This window comes from Leptodactylus fuscus, chromosome 1, assembly GCF_031893055.1.
Source record: "Leptodactylus fuscus isolate aLepFus1 chromosome 1, aLepFus1.hap2, whole genome shotgun sequence".
Lineage (NCBI taxonomy): Eukaryota > Metazoa > Chordata > Amphibia > Anura > Leptodactylidae > Leptodactylus > Leptodactylus fuscus.
The window spans coordinates 204,593,953-204,609,470 of NC_134265.1; the positions used below are offsets into that span (position 1 = coordinate 204,593,953).

At 39.7% G+C, this 15,518-nt stretch overlaps 1 protein-coding gene across 1 annotated transcript in view; it reads right to left on the reverse strand.

Annotated features, from left to right (window-relative positions):
- Window positions 1-12,689, reverse strand: part of COMP (cartilage oligomeric matrix protein) — a 123,458-nt gene extending 110,769 nt beyond the window's left edge. The window contains exons 1-2 of the mRNA XM_075280695.1: window positions 12,588-12,689; window positions 6,271-6,356 (exon numbers count right to left, since the gene is read on the reverse strand). Coding sequence (XP_075136796.1) covers window positions 6,271-6,356; window positions 12,588-12,657 — 156 coding nt within the window. The 5' untranslated portion in view covers window positions 12,658-12,689. The remainder of the gene's footprint in view (window positions 1-6,270; window positions 6,357-12,587) is intronic.
- Between the last annotated feature and the right edge of the window lie 2,829 nt (window positions 12,690-15,518).

Sequence of the window (15,518 nt, forward strand, 5' to 3'; positions counted from 1 at the left end):
TAGTTTAATTATTAGGTTTTCGCAGAAGGTATTTAATAGAATTTGGTCTGCACATCAAATTGATACAACACTATACTTTATTATTAAGATTTATAATATTGTGTCTGTACATGTCAATATTATTCTTAGTAATAGGGAAATAGGTTGAATGTACAGACATATAGACACATAGCTCTAGAGTTACTTCAATCCGTTCTCTTTTCTGTGCCAAAGTCAAGGATTCTGTTAATCGGAAGTCCTCATTGGTCACAGTTTTCAATGTTATTGCCAAGTCTGGAGATTACAGATGAATACAACATGAGGTCAATTAATAGCAAACAAATGACTGAATGTATCCTTATACTAAACAGACCCATGAACAAGAGGAGCCAGAAAAAAACAGTCCTGATATCTTTAAAATTGTCTATAATCTTCACGTGACTCTGTTGATACATTTCTGTATCCAAACTCAGAGGTTGTTCAATTTAAGAAAAGATTTATTAATTATTATTATTATTATTATTATTATTATTATTATTATATATTTGATCTGAAGCAAAGCAGTTTTACACATTAGACTGTACTGAATAATGTGAAATATCAGTTTGCAATATGTCTTTATGGCATTGTATGGATACAAACATTATGCAATACTCAGTAGACAATTCTGAGCTAATAAAAAGGGGGCTTTAGCCTTTTCCTGCCAGAGTCATATTTGGTTTTTATAATTTCGTTTTATGCTCCCCGCCTTACAGACCCATATGACTGTTTAATTTCTTGTGTGACAAATTGTAGTTTGTAATATTACAAATTTAATTTAAAGAATTTTTTTTTAACGGTCTGTTAATACTATTAATTGGTTAATAAGTGCACCCAAATACCTTTAGCAGTGTTTTGAGAGCCTCCCAGTGTCTTTGGGAGCTCCTGGCATGTTATGCATTTGTTTATATGGTATAGCTTTCTGCAGTCTTACCTAATGCAATGCATTATGGTCAGTGTTCGGGAGTATTTAAAATACAAGTAATTAAAATAGTATTTAAAATACTTGTCAGGTATTTGTATTTTGTAATTAAAATACTTTTTTTATTCAGTATTTAGTATTTGTAATTAACATACTACCAACAAATTTTGCATCATAATGTAGGGCCCAGTGTGAGAAAGCTGGGTCTCCCTCAGAGGTCATGGGTCTTCCAGCAGGACAATGACCCAAAACACACTTCAAAAAGCACTAGAAAATGGTTGGAGAGAAAGCACTGGAGACTTCTAAAGTGGTCAGCAATGAGCTCAGACCTGAATCCCATAGAACACCTGTGGAGAGATCTCAAAATGGCAGTTTGGAGAAGGCCCCCTTCACATCTCAGGAACCTGGAGCAGTTTGCCAAAGAAGAATGGTCTAAAATTCTAGCAGAGCATTGTAAGAAACTCTTTGATGGTTACTGGAAGCGGTTGTTCGCAGTTATTTTGTCTAAAGGTTGTGCTACCAAGTATTAGGCTGAGGGTGCCAATACTTTTGTCCAGCCCATATTTGGAGTTTTGTGTAAAATGATCAATGATTTGACTTTTATTTTTCATTCTCTTTTGTGTTTTTTCATTGTAAGCAAAATAAATGAAGAAATTAATACCAAAGAGTTTGTGCTTGCAATCATCAGACTCTACCTGCTCAGTAGGCTGAGGGCCTTTGAAGTCCAGGAGGCACTTCTTAGGGCTTTTTTCAACTCTGTGGTAGCATCAGCCATCTTCTTCGGAGTGGCCTGCTGGGGGAGTAGCATACAAGCCAGGGATAGAAATAGACTTATCAGGCTAGTTAGAAGGGCTAGCTCTGTCCTGGGGAGCCCCTGGATCCAGTGCAGGTGGGGCAGTCAGAAGGACACTGTCTGTGGTGAGATCCATGCTGGAGAATAACTCCCATCCCATGTATGAGACCGTGACAGCACTGGCCAAGTACTGTCAGTGACCGACGGATTCACCCCAAGTGTGAGAAGGAGCGCTATCGGAGATCCTTCCTCCCAACTGCGGTCAGGATGTATAATCAACACAAGACTAAGCGAAGATCACTCTGCACAGAGAACTAAATGATCCTGAACTTTTTTCTTTTTGTTATGACTCCTACGATCTCTTTTTTATCTTCTATTATGAGCTTTTGTAAGTTGTTTTTCCTTGTATTATTATTGTATTATCTATGCTGCTATAACACACTGAATTTCCCCATGGTGGGACTATTAAAGGATTATCTTAATTGAAGCACAGTAATGTTAGGCCTGCTGTCATAGAAAAAAATTGCCGCCCCCAGATCTCATTCCAGGAGACAGCAATCTGCAGATATATGGGTGCTACCAATCTGCAGTTTTCTCATTTACCTTTGACCAAGAAATCAAGAGTTAATCAGGTGGACTCTCATTGCAGGCGTTATGGCTGGGAGACTGCTATGTAAAACAGTAAATCCCCAGTAATTATGGTGTCCCCAACATCCATTTTTCTATTTTGGCGGATGACAGGAAGGGGCTTAAGGTTACCCATGTGCTAGCAGGCGTGGACAGTGACAATAAAGAGAATCCCTCCTTTCCTTCCATGTCGGTGTGGTACATGAAGTGTCCATTGACTGAGAACTGGGTAATGATTCTCCCCCCTCCTTATAGTGATGCTGAAGAGTAATAGAACACCTTACATCTATTCACTGAGGGTTCCTGCAATAAAACATCCTGTCTTAGGCCAGGGAAACAGTGTGACTTTTTGGAGCGCTACTAATTGATTTTAGCTATTATGCTACAGCTGCAGTACACTGCATTTCTATGCCATCTTTTGGACTGCAGCTGTCAAATTTTTAACCCCTTCTTGACGTCTGCTGTAATAGTATGGCAGATGTTGGGTATATAAATATTGCGGCCACTCAAGAGCTGCTTTCTGTTACCATGACAGCAGGGACTCTATTGAATGTAGTACATTAGTAATCAGACAAACTGGGGTCCAAGACCCCTATTAAGGGGTCTAGTAAATAAAGTATAAAAAAATATATATAAAATAAAAATAAAAAATTAAAATCCGCCCCCTTTCCCTAGAACACATATAAAAGTACAGTGCTTAAATACTATGCAACGCTTACACATTAGGTATCCCTGTGTGCAAAAACACCCAGTATACAAACATAACAATATTTTTCCCGTACGATGACTGCTGTAGTGGGGGGGGGGGGAATTAAGAGAGCCAAACTGCTGTAGAAACAGACAACAAAAATGGTATAGCTAAAAAGTAAAACTTGTCCCACCAAAAAAGACGCTCTAGGTATCTCCGTAGATAGACATATAAAAACTTAAAGGTCTCAGAATATGGAGACTTTTAAAAAAAAAAAAAAAAGATTTATTTGACAAAATTTTGTATTTTTGTTAAGAGGTTAAAATGTAAATATTACTATATAAATTTGGTATCCGCAAAATTGTACTGAAACATAGAATATAGGTGACATGTCATTTTGGCTACACAGTGAATGCCATAAAAACAAAGACAGTAAGAAAGTTGCAAAAATGCACTTTTTAATTCCACACTGCTGAATTTTTTTCCACCCTCCTTGCACCTTGTTTAGAATAATAAATGGTACCATTATAAAGGACAATTTGTCCCACAAACATTAAACTTTCATGTGGCTCTGTCAACGAAAAATAAAAAAGTTATAGGGTTTGGGAGGCCGGAAGTCAAAAACAAAAAACTGTTTGAAAAATGTTACCATTGGTCAGATTCAAACCTAGGACCCCGATGCTGCTAGATAAGAGTGCTAACTACTTATACCATTCTTGCTTTCTCACAAGCTGGCCCTCCCGTGTAGCGCTCAGGAGAGAAATTATAAGATTCTGTCCCGGTGGTATAGGTGTCCAGTGCTTCTTCATAGGATTTTTCCTGCTGTTTCGGACTTATGTTGGCGCTGTGGCTCCGCTAGGGGTACTATGTTGCACATATGGTGGGATTGTGACGTTCTGCGCCCCTTCTGGGACGCGGTGTTTTCTTTGTATTCCAGGGTCAGTGGGCGCTCGGTGGCTGTCTCTCCTCAGCTGGCACTTCTGTCGGTCATCCCTGGCAAGCTGTCGGAGATTAAGAAGGACCTCCTGGGGCACTTTCTCACGGCCGCCAGGGCCGTTATTCCAAGACACTGGCGCAGCCCTACCCCTCCCTCCCTGCTTGAGTTCCTCCAGGAGTTCCTTCTTATTCAGCGGATGGAGACCTTGGTGGCGGAAGACTCTCCTGCTTATTCCAAGTTCGAACTTCGTTGGCGTCCCTGGGTTATGTTCCAGGAATTGTCTGCCTTCTCTACTGCCTTCGCATGAGTGTAGCATGGCCGTCTGTTTTCTTCTCCCTTTCTTCCTTGCTTCTTTCGTTTTATTTGTGGTTTTTTCGTCTCTGTCTTGTGTTTGTTTGTTTGTTTCATGTCTATTCCTTGTCCCCTTTTCCTTTTCTCCCAGTTCGCTGACTTATATGCTTCTTCATTGTTGCTCGACTTCATTTCTGTTACTCGTTTTGTATTTTATTGAAAAATCTTTAATAAAACCCGTTTAAGCATAACTACTTATACCAAGTTACGTTAGGTGCTAATTACAGCATAAAAAAGGGGGTATAGCTAGCACATTGCATATCCACATCACTAAAGGGGCATGACATACAAAAAAGTGAGCATGTCACATACCCACAGGGACATGGTGCCATTAATAGGGTATTGCCCTTTCCTGAAAATTCTCACAGCATGCTTTGAGCATCATTCTCCCAGATATGCATCTCTAAATGTTTGCAAGTGTACCTATATGATTAGGGGTCTACTCTAGAAATAATGTCAGCCCTTAATATGTTTAGTAGTTACTGCCTAAAGTAAAATATGAAATACCTTGGCTTATATGGAGTCTATCATTGCTTAGATCATTTTTTAACTAAGCATATCGTTACATAGCCTTTAGAAAGTCTATTCTAGGCATACCTGTCTTTCCTTGATCCTCACAACCATTTTTTAATTAAACCAATTTTCTTCATATGCAAATTAATCTTCATTGAGCGCCAGGGGCGTTATCCTTGTGCTCCAAGTACCCTGTGTCACCAGCCACCTCTGTTTCTCACCGCCCCCTTCTTGAAAGACGATCCCTCCCTCTGTATCTCTTCACTGCTTCCAGAGCAGCTAGTCATGTACAGCACATGAGCTTTTAATTGTGCTATACATGACTAGCTGCTCTGGAAGCAGTGAAGACATGCAGAGGGAGGGATCATCTTTCAAGAAAGGGGCGGTGAGAAACAGAGGTGGCTGATGATGCAGGGTACTTGGAGCATAATTAAAAGCTCATGCACTGTACATGACTAGCTGTTCTGGAAGCAGTGAAGAGGTGTATTGCCATTCCTTCTAACCTTTTTTGAAAGGGTTATGGAGGATTACCTCTGCCTTCACAAATTTTATGCTACCTTTTTCTCTGGGAGCCCTGATTATCCCAAGAATGAAAGCAACTGCAATATATGACCGCCCCAGAGACATTTTCTGATTATCTATTTCCCCATTTCCAGAAATGGATATTTGCTGCTACTCCCCCCATCCACCCCATTATACTTACCTTCCAGGATTCTTCTTGTGGGATGACTCCTTCTTCGTTACCGATTCTGCAGGCATGTGCTCTTCTCCCAGTGCTGCTCTGTGCACTGCTACCGATAGTTCATCTCTACTGCGCAGATCCCATTCATGCGCAGTAGAGGTGGATCATCGCTGCAGAGAACTGAGCAGCACTGGAACAAGAGTGTGTGCCTGCAGAATTTGTAAAGAAGGAGGGGCTGTCCCACAGGAAGAACCCAGGAAGGGAGGTAAGTATATAATGGGGTCGGGGGTTGGGTTGAGTAGATAGGGAAGGGTTAGTAGTTGGCAGGATAGCTGGAGAGACAGGGAGGGGGGTGTATGGGAGGGAGGAAGGAGGGGAGAGTAAGATGAGAGGTGTTAGTGTGGAAGTTAAATAGCAGGAAGCTGAACCATATATAATATGATGGTGCTTCATTTATCTTTATAGAAATGTCAAAGAAAAACTAGAAAAATTCTTAGCGATTTCTCATAGACCAGTTCCAATGATTAGTGGGGATCCTAGCATTTAGATTGCGGATACGTCTTGTATGTGGAAAAACCCCAGCAGGACTATTTTGAGGATGAGTCACTACTTCTAGTGGAGTAAATGTAGTTAATGCTAACAGTGAGATTCCAAAAAAATTGTGATGATAATTCAGAGTGAAACATTACTGATATTTATGAGATAACAGCACTGAATAACTATGAATCTGTTGTTTCACCTGTTGTTTCAGGAGATTCCGAACCTCTTTCAAGACCACGTTCGTTTCTTTCATTTCTGCAAGCATTTGTACTGTAACATCACCACCTAAAATGATAATTTTGAATTACCTATAAATATTTCAATATAGCATTTACATTTTTTTTAATATCACATACAATATCTATGTTTTATTAGTATTGAAACTGGTAGACCAAGAAAAAACAAGATGAGTTCACAGCCTAACTGTATGACTGCTGACTGACTGACTGCTATGACTAAGAGACAGGAGTCTTCTAACGCGTCAGCCGCTCTCTGTTATGTGATCGTTGGTTTGGTCCGTCTTTTTTCGTTTTTTATGTCCATGTCTGGTATGTTCCTTCTAATTTATTATAATTCATCATTTTTTGTACTGTGTCCCGTAGAATGTTTTTATACTTTTCTATTCAATTAAAAGTTATGTTTTAGTCATTGAATCCAATGGTGCTGGACTACATTTTTTCATCTGTTGAGATTGAAACTGGTAGACCCAATTGACTCAAAACTTGTTCACCCACAAATAATTCTGATTAATTAAATTCGACTAAACCTGAAAGAAGTTTATAAACCTTGAAAGTAGAAAAAGCACAGAAATGGCAGCAAAAAAGATGTAGCCCTTACCAGAACATAGTATGAAAGGCCCCATGTAACGAGACGCAGCAAAAAATTGCTGTGTAAAAAAATATGGTAAAAACTAGAGATGAGCGAGTAATATTTTCATTGTGCTTAACTCCTTGGTGTTTGGCCACTTACACGCATTCCTATGGGAGCGAGGTATTCGATCGAGTACTACTCGCTCATCTCTAGTGAAAACGCATTGTGTTTTTTTCCTGCAGTGTTTTTCACAGAAAGTCTACAGAGTTTTCCTCTACAGTCTTTCTGTCCAAATTATACTTATATAGAAAACGCGTTTCTGTAGCTATATTTGACATGCTGCGATTTTCAAAAATTGCAACATGTCAGAATCTCATCCACTTTGCAAGTAATGTCAAACTGCGTTTTCGCAACGTGGGGCCATGGCCTTATAGTTGAACTGCCAAATGAGTTTCATTCAGGGTAAGGAAGTCACAGGACAGGCCAAATTCATTACAAAGCAAATCAAAAGAACCAAGTTGTGAGGGAACTATGGCTGGTGCAAGGGGTGCCTGTGGCTGAGAATGGCTGTAACAAGGGTATCTGTAGCTGGGACAGACTGCAACTAGGATTCAGTGATGAGTGTTAATTTGTGCTTAGTGACTGGTCTGACCAGAAAATAAACATGACGCTAGGCTCACACTAGAGTTCCGGTTTTAATTCTTCGGGTCTGCTTGGGGACCCCCAAAAAACGGAACCCTATTCACTTAAAAAGCATTGTCCACAGAAACCCGTTGAACGCATGGACTATAATGAGTCCACCGGGTTTCCACCTTAAATTGGTGGAGAGAAAAGTCCTGCTTGCAAGTAGGACATTTTTATCTGCATATTTTAAGCAGAATGGGGGGTAGAGTCCTGGAACGGTCACACAACGATAGTGTGACTGTGGCCTAAGATGGATTCTAAAGTGTACCTTTTATTTCATTACTAATGTATACACAATACCCAAAGCTTTTTCAGGAAATGTTAAGATCAGAGGTACAGATCAGGTGTAATAAAACTCAGTTCTTTCACTGTGACTTACAAATCCAAAAGATAAACTATAGAGAATGTGACTGGGGCCAGGATCTATTTTCCTCTCTTCTTGACTCCAGTGTGCAGTGAACAATATATAATGGTATGTTACTAATATTCTTCGAGAGTGCTTTCAAGCACTCAGTAATTTTGCTCTATACGACAAATCAACCTGTAATTTAGTTATCAAGATAATTGCTACTCTGGTGTTATTGTGAAGGTTAGGAACTACTGATCTGCTGTTACACTCGAGGCAAGAGTCATCATCTATAGAAGATTTCCCCTTGGGTATCATTATATGAGCAGTTTTCCATTGAAAAATACATTTATGCTGGTTTATGTTGAAATTGCTTTATGAAAAAACTACAATCCAATTCAAGGGTTTTATCTAGCCTTTAAGCAAAAGCCTTCTTTTGCAATAAGTTGTGTTTTCTTTATGAAAAAAGTATCCATGAACTCAAATATCTCAAGAAACACAGGGTCATCCAGTTTGGAGCTAGACCATGAGCAGAAGACAATGACCTTTTACAGTGGTGCAGCAATATTCTCAGGCAATGTGAGAACCAAGAACTGTTATATTTCTTATCTTTTCACTTAGAAAATACTGTTCATTACAGTAAGAAATCTATGACATATAGTAACACACACCATGTTGAATAGTACCACCACATCCCCCCATTGTAGGTAAACATTACTCTCAGTGGTTATTCACATGACGCACGGCCCCTGTTTTTGCGACAATTGTCAATTGACAAATCAATGGATCCATTTTTAGTTGATGTAAAATGGATTGACGTTTATATCCATTTAAAACGGGTCAGTTGGGTCAATAAAGACAGATAAATGAAATTCACAGTCTGTGCAACATAAAGGATACCTGCCTCCAGACTCATGTGTTGTTTGCATGTCTACAGGTGCTCAGTTCACAGTTGTTACCATATGGAAAGGCATCTTACAAACATCATAGTACACTGAATGGCTCACTTAAGCTAAGTCGCCATGTAGTGAGTTGCAGTCAAAAAGCACTGCTGGAAAAACCGAGGTGGAATTGCATCACTGTTTTTTGCCGAGGCAATTGCGCCATGCCAAAATTGTGGTGTTTACGCTATGTGAGGCCCCGGCCTAATTCTGTAAAGATCTTTCACCACCTCCATCAATGCCATCTATTTGCCCACTTCAATAGCTGTGTCTCCCTAGCACTCACCGTTTCCGTGCAATCAGTGTAGTAGACTGACAGTACTCTGCAGTAGAGAGCATAATTGTGATGAGAATTATAGAAATGATTGCTCAGCAACCATGGGGGCTAGAGAATAAATGCAACTGCCCTGGGATCAATGGCACAGCACTAGAGATGAGCGAGTACTATTCGAAACTGCCGTTTCGAATAGCACGCTCCCATAGGAATGAATGAACTCAGCCGGCACATAGCCTGTGCCGACATCCAGATGCTTAACCCCCTGTGCGCCGGTGGAGTCCATTCATTCCTATGGGAGCGTGCTAATCGAAATGGCAGTTTCAAATAGTACTCGCTCATCTCTACACAGCACCTTTTGAAAGATACAAAGAAGTAGGTGGTGGTAGAGGTTGTGATGGACCCCTTAAGAATAAGAACACTAAATACATGTCCCAGAAAATTTAAAAATTGTAAAAAATCTAGCCCCCTTATGATTTGAAAAGTTATGACTCGCAGAAAGTAGCAATAAACAAAAAAGGAACAAAATAGCTGTGATTCAAAAGCCATAAGGGATTAAAAAAAAAACAGCAATGGCAACAGCATGCGACAATATAAGTACGCTTTATAATTCTATTTTAAAGGTAAATTTTTCTAGTTTTAAAATAAAAGACTATCTTTCAATAGGATGCATTAAAGGCAGTCTACCATCTCCACCAAACACATGCAACTGCTACTACCATGTTATAGACCACATTATAGTGATAAACATCACACCATTGTTATCTATGTCACTACTGTAGATTTGGAGAATAACAAATGCAAATGAGGCAGTCGGTGCACTGGGGCTTCAGCTCCTTGGAGCACTGTTCTTTCAGCCCCCTACCATATCCTGCCTGCATCACCCCATACAGTGGGAATTGGTCACCCATCCTACTTTAGCAGCAAGAGCAGCCCACCCCAAATGCATCAACTGCCTTATTTTACAATCTACAAGTGACATATATATCAAAGGTATGTTGTTTACCCCTGCAGCGTGCTCTGTAATGAGATGGTATCAGTTGAATAAGCTTGGGGGAGGTGGTGGTACACTCCCTTAAAATGGATGTCAAAAGCATGTTATAAGTGATGAGAGTTGCTGTTTAAGACTAAACTCAGCCTGCGTGTGTCACATTTACTGTCACGAACACTATTCCTGGAGAAGGTTTGAAATCTATGCTGTACTACGACTGACACACCCAAGGCCAAGTGATATCTTGTAAAAAAAAAAATAAAAAAAAAATAATTCATTTTTACATACACAAATAAGGAAAATAATACTATAACCTTTGCAATTCCTTTTTATATTTGTAGCATTTTCCAATCCACCAAATTCTGCTGGTTTATCCAGGTGTTTGCTCATATTCATAAATATGCCAGTTTGGGTAAAAAGCCCTACTATACTAAATGTTTCTTCTCTCCATTGGAGGTTACTTTCAAATGGAGACTTACGTAGTAATGGAGGTTTTCTTACCATAACACAAACAAAGATTTTAGTTGGTTTATGGTTGGTTTATATACCGTTGGCAAGTTCTGAATGATTTGATTCTGTGGCTAAGACTGGAATTTATGTTTAAAGGTAGATGAAAATTACACATATTGAATTATGACACATAAAACATTTTTAGTGTGTTCCTATTACTAATTATTAAGTTATTTTTTTCAATGAATTATTTCCTATACTGACTCCTATCTTTTGCCACTTACTGCAAATCCATATATAGTGATGACATCTAATGTGTATAATGACATGTGATGGTTCTGTGATGCCCAAAGCAAACACCATTTTAGTGTATTTTCCTCCTTCAGGCCTTAGACACCACTTCTGAATTTGGGTGATCATCCAGGTACATTACACTAATAGTAAGGAAAGGGAGGTGTCCCCCAAAACAAACAATTACAATTTAACTTTTATTGGGATATTTAAAAACTTGTGTCCCTCAAAATCATCAGCTACACTGACAATACTATGTGACCCCTCCAGTAGATATGATCGGGGAAACAACAAATGGATATTGAGGAATCAATATCCTCATGCAGTGCAGTCCACCTATATCAGCATCTAAATCTCAAAGGGTGTGGTGGAATTCACTCCCCATAAATCTCCCATACACTACATTACACCCATAGGTAACAAAAGTGGGCCCACTGTTCAAATAGTTCCACAGGTAAGTATTAGGGACCACGTAGCCGCTTTACAGGGGCCGCTTTAACAATACCTGACCTCCCTGTTCCATCAATAAGCCTGGGTAGACTGAACAATCATTTCTAGTGAGACCATATAAAATACAGTACACCATTCCTAAGCAATACATACATTCCCTTTATTAATGCCATTGGCCCTTAAAGTATCCATACCCTAATAATGTTGCATTGGGTGCTCGTGTTCTATGCGTTTCGCCTCCTAACTTCTAGAGGCTCATCAGGAACAAAAATCTACCCTATGAGAATTAGATGTTGTAAAAACTGCAGTTCCTACAAGCCAGATGGTAGCCTCCAGTACTTCAGTATGGTTGCCAGATTGGTTTCCTAAAGGACAAACCATTTTCTATCATAATGGGGTTCATCAGGGTTCCATCAAATTTCAGTATTATTGGCAGTGAGAATAGAAAAAAACCCTGTTGATAAGCCTATAAATCAAGTTTAGAAAGAGCATAACCCCACATTCACATAACTGAGTTTCAGCCGTGTTTGTTGGATTTACTGACCTGAACATTATGGCAGGAGCAGGACTCCAAGCAGTCTAGCTATCTATGCTGCCAGGAGTCCCTGCCTCCCAGCGACATACTGTCACTTACCGATTACAGTCCCTCTCTTGGCATACTGTTCAGGCAGATAAATCCAGCCAACACACAATCTGAGGATTAGGTTATTTTACAATAAATGGTTTAGTCCTTATACTTTCTACAATAATAGAACATCTCCTAGTATGCTGTGGTATACAGGTAGTCCCAGACACCCCAACAAACAATATATTACTACTGCTGATGTTATATTTATCTCTAACTAAATGACTATAGATTCTAAGCTAATAACTAAAACTGATCCAACCTCTAGTGGTGAGAGATCCTGCTTCTTGGATCCACTGTGTTCTTCTGTCAGCAAAGGTAGTAACCTCAAGGGAGAGAGCTACTCTCTGGTTCTCTGTAAATTCAGTACCCCTCTCTCCTTACTCAGAATCCCCTAATAGTGCATTTCACTTGGGACATCACTTTAGCCGTTTAATATTTTGATAGGTTCTTCATAAAATTCCTGCTTGCAAAGTCTTACCAATTAGATTATATTTTATTATGTGTAAACAGATACATTCCACTCTAGCATATCATTTTAGGAATCTAGGTATATAGCATAAATGTATTTGGTAAGGACACCATCAGCAAACTGACAGTACAGAGTCAAAAAAGTCAGCTGAATTTACATAAATAAGTGAAACATTTACATACCTCTTTCAGATCGCAACTGGCAGGACCCATAGAAGCTATAAAAGAACAAGATAAATATTAGTGGAAGCATGGCGAGATATCCCTGTGGCACTGTCTGCTCTCCCTCCCTGCACAAAGTCTCATTGGATCTGTGTCTAAGGTTTCATTTATTTCCCTGCTGAACTTTTTTTTTCCTTGGCTGAAGGGCAGGATTGGCTACAATGCTATAAAACACCAATTTCAAATCCTATCCAAAAACTTTTTTTTTTTCCTTTACAGGCATCGAACTAACTTTTAATGAAATAAACTAAATGAAAGTAAACTAATGAGCTAAAAACTTACTTGATATATTGAAAAAAAAAAAACAAGTCTTATAATTATGTTAGCTGAAATTCTGCAGTTCCAGAATACTGTATATAGGATGATAATGAATGTATCTCTCTCATTTCACTGGGAAAAAAAAATAGTTCAGCATGCAGCATTATTCTTTCAGGTAAAGTGGTGGACACCATGAAGGAACCCGTTGAAAGCCATTGGGCACTATAACTATCCAGCATTGCGTCTTCCATTATAAGTCACATACCTATAACTCGCCTGTGAATTCGTGGCTGTTTATATGCCCAAATAAAAGCAAATACTTCTTTCTGGTGGGAGGTCAGGGAGACAGAGGTCACTGGGGTCGGGAGGGTGGGAAAAAAAATAGAGCATATGAGTCAAAGTAACCATTTTTACTGAGTGGATGCGTCCAATCCAAGAGAGAGTAGGGCAATGCCATGAAGTAAGTTGCAGGGCAGCATAGTTCCATTTAATAGGGTTTCAACTGTGTGAAAAAGATTCACCCATAACTATGGCAGGAATTTAGCTCTAGTCTGGAATACGAAGTTTAGAGCAATTAATTTAGTGGTAGCTGGGGGAACATTACAATGAATCTGCGATTTAGATGTGTTGATCTTGATATTAATCAATTTTGTTAGGCAAATTAAAGGGTTAGTTATTAGAGATGAGCGAACAGTGTTCTATCGAACTCATGTTCGATCGGATATTAGGCTGTTCGGCATGTTCGAATCGAATCGAACACCGCGTGGTAAAGTGCGCCATTACTCGATTCCCCTCCCACCTTCCCTGGCGCCTTTTTTGCTCCAATAACAGCGCAGGGTAGGTGGGACAGGAACTACGACACCGGTGACGTTGAGAAAAGTAGGCAAAACCCATTGGCTGCCGAAAACATGTGACCTCTAATTTAAAAGAACAGCGCCGCCCAGGTTCGCGTCATTCTGAGCTTGCAATTCACCGAGGACGGAGGTTTCCGTCCAGCTAGCTAGGGCTTAGATTCTGGGTAGGCAGGGACAGGCTAGGATAGGAAGGAGAAGACAACCAACAGCTCTTATAAGAGCTAAATTCCAGGGAGAAGCTTGTCAGTGTAACGTGGCACTGACGGGCTCAATCGCCGCAACCCAGCTTTCCCAGGATCCTGAATGGAATACACTGTCAGTGTATTCCCGTATACCCGATATATACCCCGATACCCGTTCCAACGGTGTGCCCCCCCACCTTCACCCCAGAAATACCCTGCAAGTCCCCTAGCAATAGAATTGGGGCTATATACACCCACAATTTTTACTACTGGTATACAGTGCCATTGTCTGACTGGGAATTCAAAGAATATATTGGGAATACAAATACCCTCATTTCTTGCTACTGCCATATAGTGCCAGTTTCTGACTGGTAATTCAAAGAATATATTGGGGTTACGTGCACCCACAATTTTTACTACTGGTATACAGTGCCATTGTCTGACTGGGAATTCAAAGAATATATTGGGAATACAAATACCCTCATTTCTTGCTACTGCCATATAGTGCCAGTGTCTGACTGGGAATTCAAAGAATATATTGGGGTTACGTGCACCCACAATTTTTACTACTGGTATACAGTGCCATTGTCTGACTGGGAATTCAAAGAATATATTGGGAATACAAATACCCTCATTTCTTGCTACTGCCATATAGTGCCAGTGTCTGACTGGGAATTCAAAGAATATATTGGGGTTACGTGCACCCACAATTTTTACTACTGGTGTACAGTGCCATTGTCTGACTGGGAATTCAAAGAATATATTGGGGTTATAAATACCCTCATTTCTTGCTACTGCCATATAGTGCCAGTTTCTGACTGGTAATTCAAAGAATATATTGTGGTTACGTGCACCCACAATTTTTACTACTGGTATACAGTGCCATTGTCTGACTGGGAATTCAAAGAATATATTGGGAATACAAATACCCTCATTTCTTGCTACTGCCATATAGTGCCAGTTTCTGACTGGTAATTCAAAGAATATATTGGGGTTACGTGCACCCACAATTTTTACTACTGGTATACAGTGCCATTGTCTGACTGGGAATTCAAAAAATATATTGGGAATACAAATACCCTCATTTCTTGCTACTGCCATATAGTGCCAGTGTCTGACTGGGAATTCAAAGAATATATTGGGGTTACGTGCACCCACAATTTTTACTACTGGTATACAGTGCCATTGTCTGACTGGGAATTCAAAGAATATATTGGGAATACAAATACCCTCATTTCTTGCTACTGCCATATAGTGCCAGTTTCTGACTGGTAATTCAAAGAATATATTGGGGTTACGTGCACCCACAATTTTTACTACTGGTATACAGTGCCATTGTCTGACTGGGAATTCAAAGAATATATTGGGAATACAAATACCCTCATTTCTTGCTACTGCCATATAGTGCCAGTTTCTGACTGGTAATTCAAAGAATATATTGGGGTTACGTGCACCCACAATTTTTACTACTGGTATACAGTGCCATTGTCTGACTGGGAATTCAAAGAATATATTGGGAATACAAATACCCTCATTTCTTGCTACTGCCATATAGTGCCAGTGTCTGACTGGGAATTCAAAGAATATATTGGGGTTAC